The sequence below is a fragment of the Mesoplodon densirostris genome, chromosome 7, assembly GCF_025265405.1.
Source record: "Mesoplodon densirostris isolate mMesDen1 chromosome 7, mMesDen1 primary haplotype, whole genome shotgun sequence".
Classification (NCBI taxonomy): Eukaryota; Metazoa; Chordata; class Mammalia; order Artiodactyla; family Ziphiidae; genus Mesoplodon; species Mesoplodon densirostris.
The window spans coordinates 16808728-16835899 of NC_082667.1; the positions used below are offsets into that span (position 1 = coordinate 16808728).

The 27172-nt window shown below is 43.5% G+C and overlaps 1 protein-coding gene across 3 annotated transcripts in view; it reads right to left on the bottom strand.

Moving 5' to 3' along the window:
- Positions 1 to 27172, bottom strand: part of EXT2 (exostosin glycosyltransferase 2) — a 143502-nt gene that overhangs the window by 18211 nt on the left and 98119 nt on the right. For all 3 annotated transcript variants that reach the window (XM_060104633.1, XM_060104632.1, XM_060104631.1), the window contains one exon: positions 20994 to 21160. In XM_060104633.1, the coding sequence (XP_059960616.1) occupies positions 20994 to 21160 (167 nt within the window). The remainder of the gene's footprint in view (positions 1 to 20993; positions 21161 to 27172) is intronic.

The window sequence follows — 27172 nt, forward strand, 5'->3', positions numbered from 1 at the left end:
GGTTAACGTATATCCGTGCCTAGCTCTGCCACTGAGGAGTTGTGCCCCAGACCTACTCAAGTTGCCCTGCTTCCATTCTGCCCTCTGCAAAATGAGGGGTTGGATTAAATGACCTCTAATGAACTTTTAGGCCTAAATTCTTATATCTTCTTCCTCACTGACCTATTTCCAAGGAAACGAATTCAGCAACTGTGATCAGTTGCTGGCCTGCATTATTTTTACTTTGTTTAAAATGCCACACCCATACGGGTACCCAATAAATGTTCCTGAAAAGAGGATATAATGCATTATATTCTAAGCCAGCTTAGAGTGCATATGAAACTCAGGGTGTGTGCTAACCACAGTCAGATTCAGGAAACAGACTGGGGGTGGGGTGGGGGAGGGAGAAGGTGAAACAACAGGTGGCGCCCATCTGGGATGTCCGATTAGGAGATCACGGGCTAGCTCCAGGAGGAAAGGAACTCTCTGAAGTGGCTGCTACAGTCATCACACTTTCAAAGGCATAGTTCCCACAGGGATATTGCTACTGGGTGAGAGGGTTGCCACATGTATCAGGATTCATGAATCAAGAGATGGACTAAGAAGTGGTGAGGGAAACGGGGGTGGGGGGGGGTGGAGAGGGGGCAGAACATGGACGCAAGGTACCCAGACTGGGCCAGGGTTCATTCCTCTCCTTGCACATGCCCCCTAGGTTTTGTTGATCCCTAACCATCAAAGTGGAACAGAACACTGTGACCCAGCCCAAGCCCTGCGGCCACATGCGAGGGTCAGTCGTGGCAGAGTTGCAAGGAACCCAGCTTGCAGACGCCTTTGAGTTAGTGGCCGTCCTTCCCGTCAGGACTGTCTTGCGTGCTGCCCAGATGGGAAAGGAGGAGCTGGCTGCGGTCCAATTTCTAGCTGGTTTCCACAGAGAAGCCAGTTATCGGATTCACTCTCAGCCCTCTGGGAACAAAGCTCACCTTTTATATTTGGAATTTCCTGAAATGAAGTGGAATGGAGGGACTGATTGGCTTCATTTTCAGCTCATGCTTTTAATTACAATGGTGGTTGGTAGTTTTTGTCAAGGGGTGCTTTGCAAAAAGCCAAAGAGCTTTTACCCATGCCTGGGACACAATTAAATGCTAATGCTGGGCATCTAGAGCAAGGGAGCCCAAAGTTGTCATCTGGAGTGCCCTAATGCTGATTGGTTTTGACAAATACATGTACACGCTGCATTATGTATTAAGATTTACCTGTTACATCACTTCAGTCTGCCCCAGAGACCTTTCCAACCCAAGGCGGGGTTCTGCTTAAAATTAGCCAAACAGGAAACGCCCCATCATGGGAAGGCTCCTGGGGTTTTGGCAGCAATCCTATTTGCCCCAGTCTGGCTGGAGGTTAGTGCCCTGGCGCTGGGGCACATGATCCTCTCAAGTTCTCTCTTCAGGCCTGGGGCAGTGATGAAGGTAGGGAGACGGACAAGGACTGGCCACAGCTGGTAGAGGAGCATGTGCGTTAAACCTTTCACGGGTACCACTGTTAGGAAGACACCACTGAAGAGGTTGCTCTAAGACATCTGCCATCTCACCAGACGGCAGAACCACAGGCCTTCGGTGGATGGTAAGAAGAGACTCACACTCCGGCAGTGTGAGCTGCGGACCGCCGCCCACGCTGACTCAGGGGTCACTTGGAAGGCGGAGATCATTTGGTCCAGTCCCCTCACTGGACAGATGGGAAAACTGAAGGCTGGACAAGAAGCGCTGTCCAGAGGTCACACTGCTAGGTCATGCCTAACTCCCCGTCCAGCCTCTGCTCACGAAGTCCTGTGATTTCCCACTCTCCTGATTCTAAAAAGCACTTCCTCTCCCCACACTCAGGCCCTCACTTGTCAAACAAAGAGGTCAGATGACGGGGTTTAAAGTCACAGTGTCAGTGTGCTCAGCTGTGTGCAGTTGCTGGCAGAGATGGTTAAGGGTCCTACACACATGCGAATGACCGAGGTGGGGAACAGAATGGGGGAGCGAGAGGCAGTGGGGAAAACGACAAAACCTTTTGCTCCCCTCAGCATCCATCTTCTGAAAGCCGAAGGCTCTTCATGAACGTGGTTTCCATTGAGCAGAGAAAGCCACGTGCTCACACTGTTAAAGGAAGGAAGTCCCATCAGCTGTGTGGCAAACGAGTGAGACGCCACTTAGGACACCGAGGGCCTCCTGGAACCTTGTAATCCGGGAGGCTCTGGGGCAGGGAAGGAAGGACAAGCAAAAAGCAGCTGAACAAAAGATTAAACTCAGCTACTATTTTTCATGAGGCAATGAATCTCCTGAGAGATAATAAAGAAGGGAAGGAGAGACATGAGTTTGAGGGGATGGGAGGAGGCAGAGATGGGTCAGGATCAGGTCACGGGCTTTCTAATTTCGTGCTCCTTAAGACCCACTAAACGTGAAATCATTTTTATTTCCATAACCTCAACTCCAGTGGGGGTGATACTGTTTCTAAGTCTGGTCCCAGGGGATTGTTTGATGACGTTAAAAGAAGAATAGTGATCATAAGCCAAATGGCTATTCCCTTTAAATCCTGCACAAGGTAGTAACAGAGACTTCAGCTTTTATAAATAACCATTACCATCAAAATTTCAACTTGACCTTGGTGAGCCTTGATTTGACTGACTGGAGACCAAAGATATCAGCTCTGTCCAGCAGAAAGGAAGTAACTCTCCTTACTTCACATCACTGCTCTGCCCTATCACTCACAGATGCTACTGCAGAACTGGTCAGGTTTGTTTTCTGACTGTGCAAAGGGAGGAAATGGCATTCACCACAAACTGCAATCCTGGCTGACTCTGAAGCATAAATGTGGTTCCAAAACGATTCTTTAATGAGTTAATTAATCGGAGTGCCCTATATGTGTGCTTAAACTCCATAACCTCTTGGTGGAAAATCAAGAAGCAGAGGAACTCTTTTTAAATCACTTATTTATTTGTATCCCATCTACTTCAAAAAAAAAGATTTGGGATGGCCTACAACAGAAGGCAAAAACTAGAATAAAGTCCAAACTCTCAAAACAGATGATGCCCTCAATAACATTTCTTTAAAGATCCAGAGATTCCACCTATCTTAAAAATATTAATCCTGGACTTCCCTGGTGGCACGGTGGTTAAGAATCCGCCTGCCAATGCAGGGGACATGGGTTCGAGCCCTGGTCCGGGAAGATCCCACATGCCGCGGAGCAATGAAGCCTGTGCGCCACAACTGCCGAAGCCCGCATGCCTAGAGCCTGTGCTCCACAACAAGAGAAGCCACCACAATGAGAAGCCCATGCACTGCAAGGAAGAGTAGCCCTCGCTCGCCGCAACTAGAGAAGGCCCGCACGCAGCAATGAAGACCCAACACAGCCATAAATAAATAAATAAATAGATAGATAGATAGATAGATAAATAAATAAATTTTAAAAATATTAATCCTGCTATCAAGTTCTAGAAAGGCAACCCAACAGCAAGCTGAAGTCACAGTCTAGGGATGGAGAGATTTGGGTGTTCCTATTTATTAATTCATTTACACATTCAACTCTTACTTTCTGAGCTCCCACTATTTTTTTTTTTTTAATTTTATTTATTTATGGTTGTGTTGGTTCTTTGCCTCTGTGCAAGGGCCTTCTCCAGTTGCGGCAAGCAGAGGCCACTCCTCATCGCGGTGCGTGGGCCTCTCACTATCAGGGCCTCTCTTGTTGCGGAGCACAGGCTCCAGATGCGCAGGCTCAGTAATTGTGGCTTTCGGGGCTAGTTGCTCTGCAGCATGTGGGATCCTCCCAGACCAGGGCTCGAACCGGTGTCCCCTGCTTTGGCAGGCAGATTCTCAACCACTGCGCCTCCAGGGAAGCCCTCCCACTATTTTTTAACTAAACATTTTATTTTGAGATAACTGTAGATTCAAAAGTAGTTATAAGAAAGAATGCAGAGGGAGACTGTGTACTCTTTACCCAGTTCCTCCCAACGGTAACATCTTGCAAAACTACAGTGTGACGTAACATGATATTCACACTGACACAGTGAAGATTCAGAGCATTTCCATCAGCACGAGGGTCCCTCTTGTTGACCTTTTATAGACCCTCCCTATCCAGGTACCTTCTGACAACTGCTAATCTGTTCTCTATTTCTACAATTTCGTAATTTCAAGAAGGCTATGTATCAATGGAATCATACGATACTTAACCTTTCGGGATTAGCTTTTTTCCCACACAGCATAATTCCCCAGAGATTCATCTAAATTGCTCTGTATATCAACAGTTTGGTCCTTTTCATTGTTGAGTAATATTCCATGGTGTGGATGGACCAGTTTGTTTAACCATTCACCCCCTAAAGGATATCTGGGCTAATTCATTTTTTGGCACTACAAACAAAGCTGCTACGAACATTTGCATACAGGTTTTTGTGTGGGCATAAATTTTACTGCCTCTGGAATAAATGCCCGAGTGCAACTGCTGTGTCATGTGGTAGTTGCATGCTTAGTTTTATAAGAAATGGCCAAAACTGTTTTTCCAGAGTGGCTGTACCATTTTACATTCCTACCAGTAATGTATGAGAGACCCAGTTTCTCTGCATCTTCACCAGCATTTGGTGTTGTGACTATTTTATTTAAAATTTTAGCCATTCTGATAGGTGTATATAATTCTGGTTTTAATCTTTAATGGTTAATGATGTCTAACATCTTTTCATGTGCTTTTTGCCATCTGTATATACTCTTCAGTGAAATAACTGCTCCTGTCCTTTGCGCATTTTCTAATTGGATTGTTTGTCTTTTGCTGTTCAGTTTTGAGAGTTATATATCCTAGATGCTACCCCTTTGTTGGATATGTTGTTTACAAATATTTTCCCTCAGTCTGCAGCTTGTCTTTTAATCCTCTTCACAAGGCCTTTCACAGAGCATAAGTTTGTTGGTTTTTTTTTTTTTTTTTTTTTTTTTTTTTTGCGGTATGCCGGCCTCTCACTGTTGCGGCCTCTCCCGTTGTGGAGCACAGGCTCCGGACGCGCAGGCTCAGCGGCCATGGCTCACGGGCCCAGCCGCTCCGCAGCATGTGGGATCTTCCCGGACTGGGGCACGAACCCGTGTCCCCTGCATTGGCAGGCAGACTCTCAACCACTGCGCCACCAGGGAAGCCCCAGAGCATAAGTTTTCAATGTTGATGAGGTCCAATTTATCAACTTTTCCTTTTATGAATCACACTCCTCTTTGTCTAGCCCTAGATCCTGAAGATTTTTCTCCTTAAGTTTTTTTCCTGAAAGTTTCATAGTTTTACGTTTTATATGTTTAAGCCCATGATTCACTTCCAGTTAATTTTTCTGTAAGGTGTGAGGTTTAGGTCAAGGTTAAATTTTTGCCTCTGGATGTCCAATTTGTCTAGCACCATGCATTAGCAGAGCTGTCTTTCTTCCACTGTACTGCGTTTGCACCTCTGGTCAAAAATCAGTTGCCCCCAACTATTTTTTAGGGACTGTCTTACACTTCAAAGAGTGAATACAAAAATAAAGATATATCTTGTTACTAAGGCGCTTACCACTGAGAAAATCTAATGACATATGCATAAATAGCTAGAGATGAAAGAAAGCAAGGATGTAGGAAAAAGTACAAAAAGAGTTAAGTCGGGGTTGGGAAAGCAGGGAATAAGGAAAAAGCTTCATGGATTTCATTTTAAGAGGATAAAGGAAAAGGAAGTTAAATTACAAAGTTAGGGCTGAGATCCCTATTGCCCCCAACCAGGTAAATAATTAGTACAAAATTTTACTCTTTGCTCTCTGTTTAAGCAGGCCAGCCAGGAGAAAACCAGAGTTCTCCCTCTGAGTACAAAATGCAGGATCATTTAAACTTGGAAAAACTCCTTATAATTTCACTCATAGAAATTATATATAAAAAATTCCAGGGCCTCCCTGGTGGCGCAGTGGTTGAGCATCCGCCTGCCGATGCAGGGGATACGGGTTCGTGCCCCGGTCTGGGAGGATCCCATATGCCGCGGAGCGGCTGGGCCCGTGAGCCATGGCCGCTGGGCCTGCGCATCCGGAGCCTGTGCTCCGCAGCGGGGGAGGCCACAGCAGTGAGAGGCCCGCATACCACAAAAAAAAAAAAAAAAAAAAAAAAAAAAAAAATTCCATATCCAATCCCATTAAGTTCACTCAATCAATAAATATTTACTGAGCACCCACTATGTGTCAAGCACTAGGCATAGAGTAGTAAACCAGGCAAACACAATCCTGTCTGAATGGACCAAGCTAAAAACGGGGGTTTGTCAATCCAGCCCCAGATCTATGCCACGGATGTAATTAGTGGCCTCGGTTATAAGAAGTTAGCCCTCTCCTGCCCCTTCCAGGAGCAGAGTGTCAACATGTGATCAGGACCTCTGCCCCACCCCTCAAGTCTTCAGCCCCAACTCCAGAGGCTGGATGGGAACCTAGAAATTTTGCTTTTAAAGGTTGACAAGTTTTGATCTAAAGCAGCCAACAGATAGTAGCAAATATACTGCAATCACGATTAACCCTACGCACCAATTTTGGAGCAGCAAGAAATAAATCTGACCTAAGAGGTGAGTTGTAAATATCACACTGATGAGCTCACCTTGTTTTCTTGAGATTCATTCTCCCAGGTGTGACATTTTTAAGGCTTGGGGACTACTCCGTTCCTTTAAAGTTTTCTTTCTTTCTATTCTTCCAAAACAGGGAATTGCTATGTCTAGTGCAATAGCAACCACCAACCACTGTCTTAAACTCACGATTTTGCAAGCAATTTTACAAGTGGCAATGAACGGTGTGGCTTCACACTTGGGCACCACACCACAGAATTCTGCTCCAAAAGCTGCAGGCTCTGCCCTCCTGAGAGCTGCAGGGGGAGTTCAGGGCCTGGATACTGCCAGGATGGCTTTCATTTCCCCTGGTCCCATGCCAAGTCCTGCCCACACGCCTCCTTTAAGCATCCCTATGAAAATCAAGGCAGATAAGCAGCCCATGCAAGACAAATTCCCCCTATTCCCAAATCATAAACCAAATCCTGAAACTCTGGATTCCTGGAGAGGCCAAAGCCTGTAATCAATCCCAAAGAGACAACAGGCAGGTTTTGGAACAATAACCCGTAAACATATGGATCCTCTCAGGGCTGGAATATCATGGCAGTTATCTCCTTTTGAATGGGGGAGGGAAAGTATGCATTCTTTAAACCATCAAGTGTACCAACACCTCTTTAAAATAACGATCCCACATTACAAGCATTCATTCTTGAGGCACAGAACTCCGGGGCCAGGTGGGCCTGCTGGTGCTGCGGACAAGAAGGATGGTGAGGTGTGGCGGGGGGCACATAGCGGGGGGGAGTGGGAAGGTCAGGAGAGCTCTTTCCTCACCGGCACCGCCTGACAAAATAAGTGCTTATGGAAAACTGCAAATCCAACTCACCTGACTTCTGTGGGATGGGAGTCTGTGAGGAGGAGACACCCTTCAACGGAAACACCTGATGTACCAGCGGGCAGCAGCCTCCCTCTTTGGAATAAGGAGCCCGAGTCCTACATTTGATGTTTCATTAATGGCTAGGCAAACAAATTCTGAGCTTGCTGTTTTAATTTGCTCAGTGGGGAAGGAAAAAGTGTCACTCTATTGTAATTCCCAACTGGGTGCTTTTTTAAACCATCAGATGTTATTTCAATGTTCAGCAGACATATTCGATTTCCTTTCCTTAATATTTGTTTGACTTACCCTCCGATGGGGACTGGGTGCTTTAGAAAAGTTCCGAGAGGTCAAACCTCACTGCAGCTTCTCTCAGCACCTCCGTGGGCCCCGGCCTGCCACTCGGGGTCCGCTTTCAGCAGCTCGTGCTCAGAGCGGCACACATGAACTATTCTCCCTCCAGGCCCCTCGAGTCTGGGCAGGTGTAAATCAGTGCAAGCTGGAGATAGGACACACCTATCAGAGGATTCAGTCTCCCACAGGCTGGAAACAGGGAGCCTGAAGCGATGTGGAGAAGACCCCAGGGAGGTAATTCTCTAGGAAGAATGACTCCCCTCTGACCACAGTCTTCCTCATGCCTCCTGTGAGGGGAGCTCTGACTGTACCTCGTGGGCAAGGACACTCACAGAATGAGCCGTCCGGCCTGCTCCCTCTCCTCAAAACAGCAGTCTCTATAAAGGCAACTCTTCATGTACTTAAGAAAAGGGAGAAAAATGGAAGTAAAGAGAGACAGATGTCCTTTCCATAGTCCACACTATTGATCTGTATGATGGCCAGGCCCAGGAAAGAGACTCAGAGGGGAACTGTCACTCACTCAGATGTACTACACAAGGCTCAAAGAGAGCTTCCAGCCATCAGCTTCTTCAGATCCTAAACAAAGAAGGCACTGCAAGTCCTAGACAATTTTTAGTGTTCAAAAAGCTCAGGTTTGACAAAATGGTTCTATAGCTACTGTAAAGCCTTAGCGTAGACCCAGCACAAATGCTGATCCCGAACAGCTCTGACAAGGTTTGATTTTGCGCATGCCCAAGACAGGCCCGGCTCCTTGAGACAGCCGGTGCCTGCTGCCATGTGGACCGACACCTGTGCTGGCTCCACGGTACACTGCTGCTACAGTCCATCATCCAGAGAGGAGAAGGAAACACCCCAATTCCCAGTCTTTCCAGGCAGCCACTGGGTCAGGCCGTGTGAAGGCTCAAGGATCTGAGTCAGCTGAGAGGCCAAGGAACGGAAATCTATGGCCCTGGTTCTCACGGAAGGCCAAGGCACTTCCAGTAGTTAGGTTATCTGCTGCAGGGATGCCCCTTGCGTTTGGGCCCTCCTTTAGGGACGTTTCATTTTTATCAGTGTTGGCTATGAGAACCCAGTTTCTCGGTGCTCTAGGTGAAACCAAAGAGTGTAAGCCTGTCGTAGGGCCCATGGCAGGATGAGACAGGTGGTTCCATGTACGGTAAAGAAAACCCGCCCTGGATTCCCAACAACCCTGAGCACAATTTCAGATCTAGGACTCTGGGACTTTAAAATCTAGAGAGGAAAACAGCCAGTTCCCTATCAGAAGGATCATAACCACAAGTCTGTGAGAAACAATCTTGAGACCCAGTCCAAGACCTGGTATCTGTGGCACTTTCACTGGCAGACGGCTCAGAGAGGGACAAACAGAAGGACAGAGACAACCTATTTTCTTTTTTAAAAGTTACCCACTAGTTTTTTAAAAAAGGTTACTATTAAGTCTAATTCTAAGATAGGTGTTTCCATCTTTCTGCTCTTCTAGTGAGAAGAGAGAAAGTGGGATAGTTTATTTAGAATCACAGAATACATCATCTCTCCCCCTCTCCCTGGATGAATACATTTAGCTCTAAATTTTACTAATTCTGTTTAAAATGTAACTGTTATATAGAGTCTCAGCTCTGGAATACTCCAGTTAGCCAAGCTCCCTCACTACCAATCAAATCTGAGCTATGACTGAGCTCACCTTTCCCTTCTTGGTTCTTCAACCCAGATGAACATTAAGCTTATAGGTTTTCCACTACCATTATCTAACTGGCTTTCCCTGTCTTCAGTCTGTCATCTCTAATTCATCCTGTGATCTGACTGCCTGGACCATATACCTCTTTGCAAACCTACGACACCTCTTCACCACCTTCGACTTTTCAGCTGACCTCTTAGTTTGTCCATCAGCTGGCCCTATATGGCTGAACCAACCTAGCTTCCAACGTCAACCCAAACACAAGTTCCGCCTCCATCACATCAACTGGCCTGTGACTCCCCCGTGCGACCACACGTACCCAGCTCGTTCTAACTTGGGTTGCCTTTCATCTTGGTGCTTCCTATAGCAGGAAAACGCACCCAGAGGTGGTTTCACGTTCTCATGAAAAAAAGTAGGGCATTCCATGCTATTTTGCTGTCTTCTCATGATTCTTTACTTGCCATTAGCTTGGGGAGTTGTGAACAACATAAAACAAATAAATTATCATAATTTATTAGCACCCAAGAGGGTTCACCAGCCGCTACCACCTACGGGACGCACAGGCAGTAAAAGAAAGGCATCAGCATTGTGTGCACCTAACAACATACAGTTGCTCTTAGTCAATTCCCATCCCCACATGAAGGACTGATTTTATAACCAGTATTATTAGCCAAGAGTGTTTCACATCTCTCAGGTGAAAAATGTTCAACACTTAAGGGCTACTAATAATTTTTTATGGTTGGAAATGAGGATCAAAGTACGAAAGGAAAAATAAATTCCTGGGTTCATACATCCAGCCAAGTCTGCTGCATGGCCCATTTTCTGCCACATGTTTTAAACGGCCTCTCTTAAAGGCGGGGGAGGGGAGGAGGAACAAGTTGCGTTTTATTTCCCAGCTCTTTAGGTCTGAAATAAAAGCAGACAGACTTGGGGGGGAAAAAAATCAAACATTCAAGTAACACTATACACTGCTACTGTTCCCCCAGGAGCTCCTTGCAAATGAGTATCAAGAACTCAATAGATACTTTCCTGGTAAAATACATAAACAGATAAATAAATTATCCCAGGCTGAAAAGAATCTCCACATCTGGTAGCTCACTAGAGCTTGTCAAACAAGTCAGAAACACGCAGGGCCAGAGAAGATCATTCTTTCGCTCCTGATTTCGGGGCTGGCGAGGGAATGTAACATTTCCCAAAGCTCTTTGCCTTCCAACAGGGAATATGACCCATTTAAACAGGCAAATGACCCCTATGTTTTCTTCCAATTAAATAAATAATGATACCCAGGCATTAGGTCTTGAATCCACATGTCTGTGTCCTTCAAGTCACAGACAGTGGAAGAAAAAAGGCCTTTCCTACAGGGTCTGGCCTTTCATTCCCAAGAACTTGCTAGGGCGTCCCTTAAAGGGTTATATTCAACGTACATTTAACACCTTACAGAAGTAACTTAACCTCTTCGCACCTCAGTTTTCTCAGCAATAAAGCATGAAGTGACAGGATGGTCTCCCAGGTTCCTTCCCCTTCTGATGCCGGGTTTCTTTAAAACAGAGCTTTCTGCCTTGTCCGTGGACCCCAGTACAGTGTTAATGTTCCCTACGTGTGCTATGGTTTTGCAGAGGCTGGCCGAGCACTGCTGTGGCTCCAGCAACTTCCTCCGGGAAAGGGATTCTGGAGGTCGGGACGGGTTTCAAGCTTACAGCCCAGGTAGACCTTCCCCCTTCACTCCTCTTTCATCTCTGGGCTCTGACGGGAGGCCACCTTTCTCTCTCATAGCTCGGGGAGGGTGCCATCTGTGAGCTGCCTTCAGACTCTGCTCCATGTCCTTTAAGCAAGCTGTGGAGCCTGCTGCTTTAAAATGGTTTCTGTAAAGTGATGCTTCCAACCCTCTAACAAAAGCTCTGCTTTAAAATGCCCTCTCGTTGTGAGAAACATATGTCAGGCCTCAGAAGAGGCGTCAGCAGAAACACCATCAGAACAGACCCCGGGTCACCACGCTCTCCTCCGCTAAGGCAACGGCTGTGCTCTCCCTTTCACTCCTAAAAAGCTGTTGGCATTGCCTCCAAATACTCCTGGATCCTCACACAAGCAATCTCTCTGGGTTTCACAGGAAAGCAAAGGAGTTTGACACTTTTTATGCATACAAGTTGGATTCTTTTTCACATGAACCCATACCTTATACATTTGCCTGTCCTTCTGATCCCTTAGATTCATTACACCTGAGGGATTTTAGGAAGTCATCTGGTCTATTCTTCAGCTCCAGGAAGGACTAGTAAAACCACCTTAGTCACTGGAGGACCGCTGGCTGCCCCTTCCTGAAAAATTCCCAAATGGGGAGACGCCTCTGTCTCTCCAGATTTCTCTAAAAATGCTTTGGAGCCACAGTGAGAAAGGTCTGCTGCATGGTTTCTCTTTGATTCTCACATATTAAATACTGTGTTTAAACTATTTTTTATTTAATCTAGGATAATGAATTTAACTACTACAAAACTAATAAAGGCTATAGACACACACACACAAAGCCAAAGCAGGAGAAACGATGACGCCTATTTCAGAGAAGAATAAGCAGGGGAATATTTTGGTTGTACTAAAAGTGCCAATGTACCTAACGTTACCTAATTGACCTAGTAAGGTCATTAAATCTACAACTGCAGAATGCAGACTCTTTTTAGGGGCACACAGAACATTAACCAAAATAGACCTTTTACTGAGCCATATAGTCTCAACACATTTCAAAATGATGAAATCATATGGAGTATATTTTCTGACCACAGTGGAATCAAATCAGAACTCAATAAGAAAAAGGTAACTTTAAAAACTGACAAAAGTAAGCAATATACTTTTATATAACTATGGGTCAAAGAAGATATTACAAAAGAAATTAGAAAATATTTTAAACTTAAGGATAATGAAAATATGACAAATCAAAACTTGGGAAGGTACCTAAAGCAGTAATTAAGGAGAAATTTACAGCTTTAAATGCATATATTAGAAAAATAAATACTGAAATCACTGATCTAAGCAATCAAGTCAAAAGGTTAGAAAAATAACAGCAACTTAAACTCATGAAACTAGAGGAAGAGATTAATCAAGAAAAGAGTAGTTAATGAAATACAAAACAAATACACACTAAAGAAAAATCAACAAAATCAAAAGTTGATTCTTTACAAAGAATATGACATTGATATACCTCTAACAAGGCTGATAAAGGAGAGAAAACAAAAGTTATCAATATCAGGAACGAAAAAGAGCACACCAATCCAAATCTTATAGACTTTAAACAATAACAAGATAATATTACGGATGATTTTATAGCAATGCATTTCACAATTTAAATTAAACGAACAGAGTCCTTGAAAAACACAGCTTATCGAAACTAACACAAGAAGAGATAGAAAGCCTGAATAGTACTAGAGCCATTAAAGAAACTGGGTCTGTAATAAACATACTAGAGTGCGGGCTGAGGATAAAAGGATGTGGGATGAGCAGTGTAAGAAAGTCATAAATATCAACTATGGCTCACGAGCAAGCTGCAGAAGCAAGAATGTAGCAGCCATGCAGTTTTCTCAATTCCTTACCATATACACACCAATTTATTTGTCTCTTCTTTTCCAATTTGATATAACAATTATAGCTATGATATATTCCATAAATACAATGTATATAGTCTATATAACTTATTCTTCAGGTGTTTGTAGTTTTCTCAGCCTCTTGAGTCTATAAGTTTAATGAACTCTGGCAAATTTTGGAAGCTTTCAGCTATTTCTTTAAATATTTTTTTCTGCCCCACATTCTTTCCCTTCTCCTTCTGGGACTCTGATGACACGAATGCCATATCTTTTGTGATTGTCCCACAGGTCCCTGAGGCTCTGTTCATTTTTTTTTTTCCCAATCTATTTTCTCTGTGCTGTTTAGATTGGATAATTCCTATTGATTTATCCTCAAGCTCACCAGTTCTTTCCTGTTATCTCCATTCACCTATTGAGCCCACCCAGTGAGTTTTAAATTTTGGTTACTGCAATTTTCAGTACTGAAATTTCCATCTGGTTCTTCTTTATATCTTCTGTTTCTTTGCTGAGACTTTCTATTTTTCCATTTCTTTCAACAGTGCTCATAATTACGTATTAGAGGATTTTTTATGATAGCAGTTTTAATATCCTGGTTGATAATTCCGACACCTGTGTCATTTTGGTGTTGGCAACTGTTGATTATCTTTTCTCATTAAAGTTGCAATTTTCCTGGTTTTGGTATGATGAGTAATTTTGGATTGTTTCCTGAACATGTTGAGTGTTACTATGAGATGCTGCTGCCTTTCACATTTTCTATTTTAGCAGGGAGTTTAAGTTCAGAGTGCATGTCCGGATCCACTTTTGTGGGCTCTGGATTGGTCTGCCTAATTTGTGTGCTACCCAGAGGCTAATTTGAAACCTGGGCAGTATTCTGCACTATAGTTTCTTTCTCAAAGCTTTTGCTGTGTTGATTCTAGTCAGTTTCATGCATGGGCTGATTTGAAGGGAGAGGGGTGACAGTGTGCCCAGGAGGAATCCCGCCTTTCCATAACCTTCCCTCCACTCTCGAGATGGGAAGGGATGAGGTGCTGTCTCTTTGCTGTCTGTTGCTTGGTGCGGGCTGGGGATGGTGGACAGGACACCGCCCCCCAGCCCCCAGTCTCTGCAGTTGCGTCTTCGCTAACATTCACTTCGTGGAGGACATGGAAGGTCAACTGGGTTCCACCCCCCAGTCTCCAGAGTGGAGAGGGGACGGGGAGGAGTGCCATCTCTGCTCCTGCCTCCTGGGAGTGCGGGGTGGGAATGGTCAGCAGGGCTCTGAACGACAATCCCCACAGTCACAGCGTCTAGTTGGCAGGGGTACATACGGCTTCTTTCATGGTGTTTGCCTGGTGTAGAGTAGGTACAGTCAAAAGGGTTCCATCAGCAGGGCTGCCCTCTTCCCAGTCCTTACAAGAGAAAGTGGGTTTTTCTTTTTCTTCGTTTGTATGCTCGTTCTCTGTGCCTATGAGTGTCATGGCCTTCTGCAGCACTGAGGCTGGGGTATACAGGAGGGAGGGAAGGAGGGAGGAAGGAAGGAAAAAAAAAATCCAAGGGAACTCACTGCTGGAGTATCCCTTAAGTCCTGAGGACCCTAGCCAGTCTGTCTTCTTTTTCTAGGAATAGGGTGGAATGTGCTTGCTCAATCTTGTCCAGAATTGGAAGCCTATAATTTATTCATTAAGTTACAGAATACTAAGTAGAGTTGTGATAAAATTAAAAAAAAGAATAAATAATTAACCAGAGACTAATATTATGACTATTGGGACTCTGTGTCTCGCCTTCTAGGGGAGGGAATGCAAGGCCTGTATATGTATAAAGAACAGCTGCTGCATCTTTCTTCGTGAAAAGAATACAGTTGTTACTGTTGCTGCATGGAAGTTCAAATATGTGTAGAAGGGTCTGTATGGATGCTTTGGAGTAGCCAAAGGGGTAGACTGCACTGGTTATAAAGCTACTGACTTGTAGCCCCAAGCCCTGCTTCTAAATTCTGCCTTGTGATGCTAGGGCTGAGACTCTGCAAACATCTCACCTTTGCTAGGTGGTCTACCAACAGGGTGCACTAGAGAGAGACTGGAAAACTAGAGAAAAGGAGAAGGGAATTCCTGTTTTGCCTGCTTTTCCCGACAGTGTGGCATTTCACCCCAGCAGCAGAATGTGGTTCTAGCCTCTTCTGGCAGAGCCAGCCTTACCCTGACCCCTCAGAAGTACTAGCAATAGCCAGCTGGTGGCCCCTCCTCAGAGGTTTAAGGCCCAGCCCCGGGGATGAGGGGGTGGGGTGGGGGGTCTCTTCCAAGCTTCTAGGTTCTAATGAACCCAGCCTCTTCCCTCTCTTCCTTTGTTCCTCCCACCCTAGGGGTAGTGGACGTTCCCTGGAGTTATTCTCTCTTTATACTTTCAGTAGCCCCCGTTTGCCCTCTCAGCTCTCTAATACCTCTATTAGAAAATTTCATATACTAAATCCATTCTGTTGAAACAATTAGTACAGATCCTGGTTTCCTGACTGATATGGATTCTTATTTGTTAATATTAGAATACGAAACAAAATGTTCAGGTGTTTTTACCATCACCAAAGAGAAGTTTCAAACAAATGGGTTTGAATGGCACAGAGGCAGAAATACGACAGTTACATAATGAAATCTTCCCAGGTGGCATGGTATGGGGAAAATAGCACGAAAATGAGTTATATGCCCTTATTAAGTGCCACTTACTAACTGGGTGATATTGGATAAGTCATTTATGGGCTTCATATAGTTTATGGATGGGCCTTACCTATAATTAAAAGTGAGCAAGCTAGATTATCTCTAAGTTTATCTCCAACCTGAAACTATCACTTTATTTTTAAGAAATCACCAGTAAAACCATCTGGGCCTGGATTTTTCCTTGTAGGAAAATTTTGATAATAACTTCAATTTCTTTAATAGAGGGTACATATTCTGTTTAATTTTACGTAAGTTGTAATTTTCAAAGAATTTTTACATTTCATATAAATTTTCATAATATTCTTTTAATGCCTGTAGGATCTATAGTGACAACACTTCCTTAATTCCTTTTCATTCCTGATAGTGATAATTTGTGGGGGTTTTTTTGTTGTTGTTCTGTTTTTTTTTTAATTTTTTTAACATCTTTATTGGAGTATAATTGCTTTACAGTGGTGTGTTAGTTTCTGCTTTATAACAAAGTGAATCAGCTATACATATGCATATATCCCCATATCTCCTCCCTCTGCATCTCCCTCCCACCCTCTCTATCCCAACCCTCTAGGTGGTCACAAAGCACCCAGCTGATCTCCCTGTGCTATGCGGCTGCTTCCCACTAGCTATCTATTTTACGTTTGGTAGTATATGTAATTCCATACACATACGTTTTTATTTCATTTGGAAGCTGGGTCATATGAAAAGTATAACTTTTTTTAACTTTATGAGAACCTGCCAAACATTTTCCCAACCTGGTTGTACCATTTAGCATTTTTACCAATATGTATGAGAGTTCTAAGTTGCTCCACAGTCTAACCAACATGTGGCACTATCAGTATTTTAAATTTTATTTCATCATTCTAGTGGGTATACAGTGGTAACTCATTGTGCTTTTACTTTAGAATTGCCCTAATGACTATGAGGTGGAGAGCTTTTTCGTATGTTAGTTTACATCTCTATATCTTCTTTTATGAAGTAACTGTTCAAATCTTCTGCCCATTTTTAACTGACTTGTTTTCTTATTATAGAGGTATGAGAGTTCTTTACATATTTTGAAAATACTTTTCCCAGTCTATGACTTGCCTTTTTATTTTCTTAGAAGTGTCTTTTTAAAAAGTGTTAATTTTGATGAAGTCCAATTTGGTTTCTTTTATATACCGTGCTATTTGTCTCTTACTTAAAAAAAAAAAAAAAAAACATTGCTTAGCTCAGGTACACTAGAACTTTTTCCACGGTTTTCTTTAAGAAGCTTTATAATTTTAGCTCCTGCATTTAGGGCCAGGATCCATTCTGAACTGACATATGGATATCAAATTACTCCAGCACCGTTTAGTGAAAAGCCTGTCCCACCGCTATTGAACTGACTTGGGTCTTTTGCTGAAAACTGATTGATGACACGTGTGGTCTATTTCTGGACTCTGTTCTATTTCATTGATCTACACGTCTAAGTTTACACCAGTACCACAGAGTCCTGATTACTGTAGCTTTATAGAAGTCTTAAAATAAGGTAGTCCTGCAATTTTGTCCTTCTTTCTTAAAATTGCTTTGGCTTTTTCAGGCCCATTGTGTTTCCATTTCAATTTTAGAAGTAGCTTGTCAATTTTAACTTTTAAAAAAGCCTTCTGGGATTTTGACTGGGCTTGCTTTGAATCTATAAATCAGTGTGGGGAGAACTTACACCTTAATAATAGTGAGTCTTTGGATTCAGACATATGATACATCTTTCCATTTATGAAGTTGTTCAATTTCTCTCAGCAATGTTTTGTGGTTTGCACTGAACCTATATGGCCCCCCTTTTAATACATTTTTCAAGCTGACTCTCCCTACCCCTTCTCCAGGCAGCCACTGGTCTTTTGATCACTAAAGATTAGTTTGTATTTTCTATAAATGAAATCACAAAATATGTTCTCTTTTTCATCTTGCTTCACTCACTCAGCATAATTATTTTTAAATACAACCATGTTGTTGTATGTATCAATAGCTCACCAATTTATTACTGAGTAGTATTCTATTGTATGGATATACCACAATTAGTTTATTCATTCAACTTTTGATAGACTTTGGGTTTATTTTTTCCCCTCCAGTTTTTGGCTTTTACAGATAAAAGCTGCAAGTACAAATACTAATACCTGTATTAGCGTACAAGTATTTGTGTATACATATGCTCTTACTTCTCTAGGGTGAACCTCTGTGAGAAGAATGGCGGGGTCACATGGTAGATATATGTTTAACATTTTAAACTCCAAACTGCTTTCTAAAATGGCTGTGTCCAGATTATGGATCACAGTGAAGTGGAAAGGCATGCAGGCCAGAATAATCTGTCTCCTATCTTTCATATGCATGCTGGTAATGAAGATTTATTCATTCATCAAATCTTACTGAGTAACTGATGAATGGACTGAATTGGGTTAGGCAAAGAGGATACAGCAGTGAACAAGACAGCCATGGCTCTGTCCCTATGGGGCTTACATTCTAGAAGAAAAGCAGACACTAAACAACACACTTCACAATTATTTGCTCACAAAGAGGTAGAGTGCTCTAGTCTGGAGACTTTCTGAGAGCTTCTTTTGATCTGACTGCTGAAGGATGAAGAGCAGTCAACAAGATAGATACAATCCTAACACCCTGTGATAACTGTGACAAAGAGGTAGTCCTGGGCTCCAACATAACTCTCCTAGGACATAAGTGTTTGTTAACTGATTTGTTTATTCACTTAATCCGTCAAGCTTGCCTGAAAATAATCCTAGGCTTTGGCATAAAAAACAGGATTTAGGAGCACCATCTTCTGTCTTCCGATTCAACACAAAACTGGGTACCCTCTCCAGAAGAGAACTGTCCCTTCTGAGTGATGGAAACAACCATCAACCTTCCTCAGGAATCGGCGGAATCATGAGAATGACAGCAGCAGTCGTGGCAGCAGCAGCTAATGTGGCATCTCATAAAGAGCAGAAGAACACAGTGCCCACCACCCAGAAGGGGTACTTCCTGAGCACTGTCCACGTGGTGGTGCTACACAATCTTATCTAATGTACGTGACAACCCAATGAAGCAGATGCTGTTAGTGCCATTTTATATAAGAATAAACTACAACCCAGAGAGATTACATAAGTTGTCCATGGTGACAGAGTAGACACTCGGGCCCAGAACTGTCCTAACTTTGTTCATTATATTAAGTACTATACAAGAAATAACTTTACAAAGTTACCCTAGAGCACTAGTGGTAGGGGTGCCTGAAAAATATATTAGTTTTCCTTAGCAGCAAGGTAATTTAGTGATGGACAAGTGACATGCTGATGGTTCTGAGGACTACTTTTGAGGACCAGTAGTCTCTGACATGGTAAAAATCCTCAGGGACGACAGTATAGTATCACACAAACTTGAATTTAAACCCCAACTCTTCCACTTATTTAGCTGCGTGACTGTAGGCTAGTTATCTAAACTTGCTTAGTCTCAGTAAAGAAGGTGAAAAACAATAACTGCCTTGAAGGTTTGCGAAAAGATCATTAATGTATGTAAACACCCAGTAAATTGATAGGAACATAGTAAGTTGTATATAGATAGTAGTTAGGAAAGTTGTTCCATTCATAGCATCTGGAGAAAATCCCAATTACTGGAGATGAGGGGTTTCCCTGCCCCCTACTCCTCGGATACACATTACTTCTTTAGAGGTAATGTGGAGTAAACACAGGGCATCAGAGGAAAGAGGTGAAGATTCAAGCTCAGTCCCTCTGGGTTTTGCACTTCCTCTCATCAACACATTTTTTGCTGCTTGAAAGGAACTCAAGGTTGAAAGAGATCCCAGGTTTCAATATTCATGAGATCCCAAGATTTCAACTCAAGGTTGAAGGGAATTCATCTAGTCTATCCTCCTTTTATTAGACTTCATTTAGACCAACTGAAATATCAAAGAGGTAGCACTCTGTCCATCTTGGCTACATCATTTGGAATGTTCCCTTTTTCAACCTTCCTTTTACCTCAAAAATAAACACATGGGTATAGTTTGAAGCCATTACCTGCAATGGAGAGAGAAAACACTGGCAGAAAAACTGGTTTTGCCATGAGTTGCCTACTTATTACTTAGAGGAGTAAGTAGGTAATTTGCTTTTTTTAAAAATGGGAATGATAGTGTATGAAAAATCATCCAACACCCTAGACGTGATGATACGAAAGAAAGACACCAATATGAATAGAAATAAATCCAGAAAGATGAGTGTATGTTTTACTAGCTAGTCTCATGCCTTTCACTGGCCAGTAATGACATCGACCAAGGTATCACACATCAGCCTATTTCACAATTTCTTTTATATGTAATGGATATATAAATATATTTTACATTTATAGTAAAAACCTGGGAAAACTTGAGCTTTTAATTTTTGGTGGTGGCAGTGGTACGGGGATTCCTATTCCTTCCCCTTAAAATCCACTTCTAATTTAAGGCTTAGAAAGAAAATTTCTATAATAAATATATGTATCACATATTGCTTCATTAGATAAAAATTTCATGATTTCTTAGAACCTCAAATTTAACAAATCCTAAAAATGGTTACCTCTCTCCCAAAGACAGGATGACTACAGGGGATAAACTTCCCCCGCTCTCCCCTGTGCCAGCTGTAGCTAATTGATTTGTACACTCTGTTTTGCTTGGGTCTGATACCACCATTACACCCCCGCAGCCGCAGGCCTCAGCCTGTCGCCATCATGCATCTCGCATACATCCTCCCTGACAGGACTCATCAATTCCTACTGCTTTTCACCAGGCCTCAGCTCTGGCACTTTCCCCTGGGGAGACCTTTACTGGTCTCCATACTTAACCCCTGAACCCAGTCTAATCCATCAGCCACATCGAATGAATGGTGATAGAGAATGTTTCTCCCCAAAGACAGGCAGCCAGCCTCTCCACTTAAAACTCAGAAAGAAAGCCATCAACAGGGTCTGCTTTCTGTTTGTCAGTGTCGCCAGCTTCTTCGCTTATTGATGTTTTTATTGTTGCTGTGCCCAGCTGCTTGAGTCGGGGAAGTGGTACTCAAGGAGACATCAATTAAAGTGCTTGTTAAACGCCATAGATGCTCTTTTGAAAATGTCCCCTGGGACTCTCCCTGGGAGTTCCCAAAACTGGTGGATGGCACAGTTGTCATTTTTGGAATAGGGTTTCCCCAAAGTTCTAAAGAACAGCTTCATAACCTACACTCCTACGCACAGCTTTTGGACGCTACTAGCATTTAGGAATTATGACTTTACAGAATGAAATATAACACTCTTTATTAGGAAAGACAAGCAATAATGGGCAATAAATATTGAAAATGTAAATGCACCGTTTGAAACCTCCTCACCTCATAACCAAACTGCAGCTCATCAGAGGTCAGCATAATGATATCGTCGTCAATAGCCAGAACGGCCTCCGTCTCGATTTCATCGTAAGGGAAGAAACGGTTACTCAACTTGTTTTCAGCGGTTCTTACAACTTTTAATGGAACCCGGATTTTGGGCCACAGAGAATCTGGAAAAAGAAAAACCAAGGTATCTATTACTCTCCTAACTTCTGTGAGGAGATAAACTGGCGAAAGCATCGCATCACAAATGAGATGGAAGAATCAACTCACACCCATGACTCTCATGAAATCCACACACACAGCTGTGCAAGGAGAAACTCTTACAGGTGCGTTTTTAGAATATCTTACATTGTAAATATTTCTGTTCGCTCTACATCCTTACAACACTACTGATTCTCAATGCTGTCTCAACCAGAATCCACAAAGTGGCTTCAACTCACAACTGAGAGACAGAGGAGCAAAACGACTTGATGAAGGTCACGGTGAGGAGAGGACGAATGGGCTCTGGACCGCCTCATGCTCAGGCCCGTGGTTTGAACACCAGGACTCTACCACCTCTGCACAATCCTTCCAGGTAGGTACACCCTAGCTCAAAACCTGCCTGCAGCTCTGCTGGGAAATACACGTGCTGAAGACAAAAGCGCCTGCCCCCATCACGTCATCACCAAGAGCTCCCAAGGCTGCCAAATCCACCCTCACAGAACTGTGGCCCCGCAGGAGTTCAGCTTTCCTAACATAGCACCTTCCCGCCTCGACAGCCCTGCTCTCCTGACTCACTGGGTCTGTCTGGTTTCTCATCGTGATCAATTTACAGAGTAAATATCGAGTATCTAGGTCCAATTACATGGGATTTTCTGGCATACTGAAGAAACACAAACTCATGACTTGCCTTACATTTTTCTCATTCTACTTTGAAATGATTGAAGCAATTTAACCTCAGGTTCCTTATTTTAAAGTGTTGTGTTTAGCATAGCATGAAATTAATACTTCTTCAGTACAGGACCCACGTCCACAGACCTCAGTGTTCTTTACAGAGGGCAGTTTGTTCTTTACGCAACATTTGTCAAATGAGGATAGAAAAGGTATCTTACTGCTTCCAAAAACCCAACATGTAATTGTGGGAAGGTCTAGTTTTTGTGAGTCTTGAAGCCCCAAAATGCCTGTGGCCACTCCAAAGTCACCATACTGAAGGAGAAGTGTGACAGAGGGAAAATCAGGAGGGAAAAAACCTGTCTTAACTGACTGCAGATAAAATCTCTTACGCATAATTTACAATACATCCATGTAACACGTTGGGGGTGCTCCAAGGGTCTTAGAAGAGGCACCCCAAGGGCAGCTTCCCAGCAGGTTCTGTAGACACCCCAACATGCTTCCCAGTGAGGCAGACAGCTCCTCTGCAGGCAGCTTTCCAGCAAGTTCTGCATATACCTTCAACAGCAACTCAGTGAACTGAAGCCCTCGACAGTACCCCAGCTGGCCTGATAACACCCCCTGGACAACTTCCTGTTGAATTCCATGGGTATTCAAGGGGGCTGCTGGTTTCTTGTTTGCCAGTCTTGGCCTGTGGCACCTGAGAACCTTCACCATGCAGTGGGCTGCAGGCACCCTGTCTCCAACCAGGTCTGAATCTCAGACCTAGCTGGAGAAGAGGCTCTCCCAAGTTTATTTCCTGTAATCCTTAGAGAGCTCTTTTTTACCGTTTAGTCACCAATCTCCTATTCCTAGTTAGTAATTCTTTATATTAAACTTTCCCTGTTCAAGTTACTGTGTAGTTTCTGTCTCCCACCTGGACCTTGACTAACACACTAGGGATATCAGAAGGATTATCAGATGAAAGGGGAATTGTTTTCTATGGCCTCTGAAGTTAGAACCATGACCAATGGCTGGGTGGAAGTCACAGGGAAATTGATTTAAACTCTAAATAGGTAAGAATTTTCTGATGCAATGAAATGCCTTCAGCAACATAATGTGCACTTCTATTTGAAATGTACTAACTTTAGAGACCAAACAAGATGCCTCTGAGGTCCTAGGACTGTATGGACAGTAACATTTCACAGAAAGAACAGTCTCTGGAAAGAGCTTCAAATCTCAGATCCCTTACCAACTCTGTGATCTTGAACAAGTCAATCACTTTCTACCTGTTTCTTTGACTATGAAGATGGAACAGGAACACCATCTTCACATATGAGAAGGTGTGAGGATGAACAGTAACGCATTTAGCAGCATGGTGCCCGGCACCTAGCAGACATCCACTAAGTGTCAGCTGTGCTTTCCCTTGAAAGTCTGAGTCTATTTACAGACCAAAGGATATTTTTGAACCTTAGGTAGTGGTGGCAAAGTGGTACATGTCAGATCTGGTATATTACTCTGACAATCCAGGGGCGTGTCCTCAGCATGTATCTTCAATGTCTACTTTGAGATGAACAGAATCCCTGCCATTAATCCTCTGGAACTGAGAAAACCTAACACACTAGCGGAACAAAAGAACATGTAACTTTTGCCATGTTAATTTCACAAGGCAACAAACAGCCCCTCTTTCTGCAATACGTATAGAGAACAGGCTAGCTGCTTGGGTTAAGTGTAGATGTTCCTCCACCCTGGATGAGATGGGGACTTGTACCTGGGGAGTGTGCACAGCATGCTCGACAGCTTTCCACATTCTTCGCCTGCATTTATCCTAAAATTACTTGAGACAATGTCCATAAAGAACTAACCTGCCTCTAGAAAGTCATTGATGGGGAAGTTTTAGAAGGTGATGAAGGCCAAAGAGGATGATACGGGGTGCAGATGTGAATGCAGAATGAATCATGGCTTTTTCGGAAATGCGATTACCTCTTCCTGTTCTGAGTTGGGCCTGGATAGCCAAAGGCAGCTTTGGCAAAAGAAGTCTCCATCTCAATGGTCCAGCTGTCTATGAACCATCGTTACTACAAGACAGGACTTCAAGTAGAATTCCCAGTTTCTTGTTTTCACATTTTCAAATAAAATAGGCCTCTAAGAAAGGGAACTACCTTTCTCTCGGGCTTTAGCATCCCTTCTGTGGAATACGGGGATAAGAGGGCAGCAATCAAAGAATAAGCATTATAATTATTCCCTGCCCTAAAGCAGATAATTTTGATATGGGATTTTGATTCTGTTTTAAAAAATAGGGGGACTTCACTGGTGGCACAGTGGCTAAGAATCCGCCTGCCAATGCAGGGGACATGGGTTCAAGCCCTGGTCCAGGAAGATCCCACATGCCACAGAGCAACTAAGCCCGTGCGCCACAACTACTGAGCCTGCGCTCTAGAGTCCGTGAGCCACAACTACTGAGCCCCCGTGCCATGACTACTGAAGCCCGCGCGCCTAGAGCCCATGCTCCGCAACAAGAGAAGCCACTGCAATGAGAAGGCCGCGCACTGCAACGAAGAGTAGCTCCTGCTCGTCGCAACTAGAGAAAGCCTGCACATCGCAACGAAGACCCAATGCAGCCAATAAATAAATAAATAAATTAATTAATTAAAAAATAGGGCAGGAGCATGAGGTAGGAAAGAAAAATATAGGTGAGAAAGAATAGAGGTTTGTTTGTTTGTTTTTCTTTCTTTCCATCAGTATTTTCAAAAGAATAGATTTACTCTTCTGCCTCTCCTTGAGCCCCTGATAAGGACCTGGTTCATCTGCATAATCCCAAATTAGAGAACTGACAAAGCATGATGATTTTCTGAGCACTAACTGGCAATCTGAATAGATACAGTGGGGCCTAGTGCACAGCGCATGAGCTTTGGATCCAGAGAGACCTGTGTTCGTGTCTGGCTCTGTCATTTTGCAGCTCTGTGATTGAGGCAAATTACTCAACTAATCTGAGTTTCACTTTTGTAAAATGGGAAGAATAACAGCTTCCTTGCAGGTCTGTCATAAGGAGTAGAGATAATACGTGTAAAGCACTTAGCACAGTTCCTATTCCTTGGATATAAAAGGTACTCAGTACATGGTTATAATAACGCTGCATCATTCTCATCTTCATAAATGGATTCTTGTAAAGTCTAGGAACTTCACTTCCCCTCTGACAACCTGAAGAGGTTCAGAGAGAAGAATATGGGGTGACTCCTTAGGGTGCAGAAGGAAACAGTGTCACAGCTAGAAACCTTCAGCCTCTTGCTCCACTGCTTATCCCAGATGGGCTCTTTTTCTTTACTTCCTGAAATTCTAAATGGAACCACATGAATTATAGCTTGTGTCTCATCCTGTGAATCTGTAGCTGGCAAACAGAAATGCCACCTTCCATTCACACAAAGTAGTCTGAAAAATAAGATTTCTCAAAAACATTGCCAAATTTATGAAAAACAAACAGCTGAGCCAGCTGACCCGATAACTTTACAGTTTTGAGCTTTAGTCCAGCTTGAAGGAGAAAAAGAACTCCTCGTGTTAAGGATTTTTAAAAAATGTGTACCGATTAGCAGTTTTCTCCAAGTTGGATGCCAAGAGCCATGTGAGCAAGAATTCTGCAACTTTGCCAAGGTACTACACAATGTTCAGGTTGCCGGATGATGACCCAAAGCCCATCCTGGCAATCACTGTCACAGACACAACCACAGACCCACAAACTAAATGATCAGATTATCTCCATACAAATCTTGAGCCCCCTCCAGGGGTGCTAGAGCTGCCTGGTGTACGGCTGGTCCCCACGACCCTCACTCCCCAGGTCCCAGAATCCAGCTCGAAGGAAGAGAGCTGCTGCTTCTACTTCTCGCTTGCCTCTTCCGAGGTGACCATCCTGAAATGCTCAGCCAATCCCATCCTGCCTATTAAGAACTATGAGAGTCCCAATCTGAAGCTGGGGTCAGGATGGGGGGTTCCTGGAGATCAACTCAAATTTAAAACTGAAATCAATGAAAACAGAAGGCTGAGTTAAACCTATCTGAAATGTACAATGTAACAGCTTCCTTCAGACTGCGGCCAGGGGCCAAGCCTAACAACCTTTATATCCATCAAGCCTGGAAACTAAAGAGCCGGGGAGAAGGAAGGCAGTGGCTTGCCTTTTCTTCTGACAGAGCTCAAAACCAACGTGACGAAAGCTCGCTGGAAATTTCTATTGCCTAGTCTAAGTATTTACTTAAACTTCAAATCCAGCAATTTAGACTTAAATGTAACCAAAAAGAAAAAAGTATTTGGTTGGGTTGGAGAGTGAAAAAAAAAAGGCGGGGTCGGGGGGGACGGGGGCAATTTCTGCCTACACTAACCCTCCCGGCAGCAGGCATGTTAGCCACAATATTTATTCTAGTAAATGCAGAGAGAGCGGAAAACATCACTTTTGCCTCTAATATTTCAAAGCCTCGGACTTGCTTTTTAAAAAATATATATGTTACTAACGCCGTACATGAAAAATCAGATGCCTCTGCTGGCTAGAGGGCCAGAGCTGACAGCCGCATTCACCAAATGAACCAACACCCCACAGAAGATTAAACATGGTTCATGGTCTCCCCAGACAACCACGTCACCAGAGCCGGAGCCCTGACCTAAAAACCACTGTTAGAAAGAAGCTGGTCCAGTCCCTAACTGTGTCAAAAATTAGGGCCTCATCAGTTGAGGGCTGTCTTTCCTCTCTAGAGCCAAAATATTTCAAAAATAAACTAAACTTGGTCACAGAATTAACCACTACACTTTACTAGGGTGTACCAAAAATTAAAACTGAACACCCAGCTCTAAAACCTAGGTTTGTGCTCTTGCTTTTAGTTATTGTCAATGTAGGGGCTTAGACCAAGAAGGAAGAAAAAGATTTCTCCTTTCTCGTAGTTTGTAATGATACTTGCCCCAAAGAAGTGACTCAAATTTACAATAAGTGATTCACCTTAAGCCCAAAGTGGCTAACGACGTTTTCTAAGGAGAAGGCTCTTTTGCATTTAGCCCCAGAACTGCCTATCTGGGCAGGAGGGCGGGGTGAGGGTGGAGGCTCTCTGAATGCTGGTGGCCTCCACGTGCAGGAGCGTGACTGCAGCATGACACAGAGTTGTTCCGCGTCCCACGAGGGACACGTAGTCTTCCTTCTGAAAACACGACCTCTCCTTTATAAATGAAGAGACGAATCAGTGACGCAGTACCTCCGATCCCCCTCACTCTGGTGGACCAGGGTCTCCCACGACCATCCCTGCGCTGCTCCTTTTGTCCCGTCCTCCTCCCTTTCTCCCTCTTGGATGGCACCT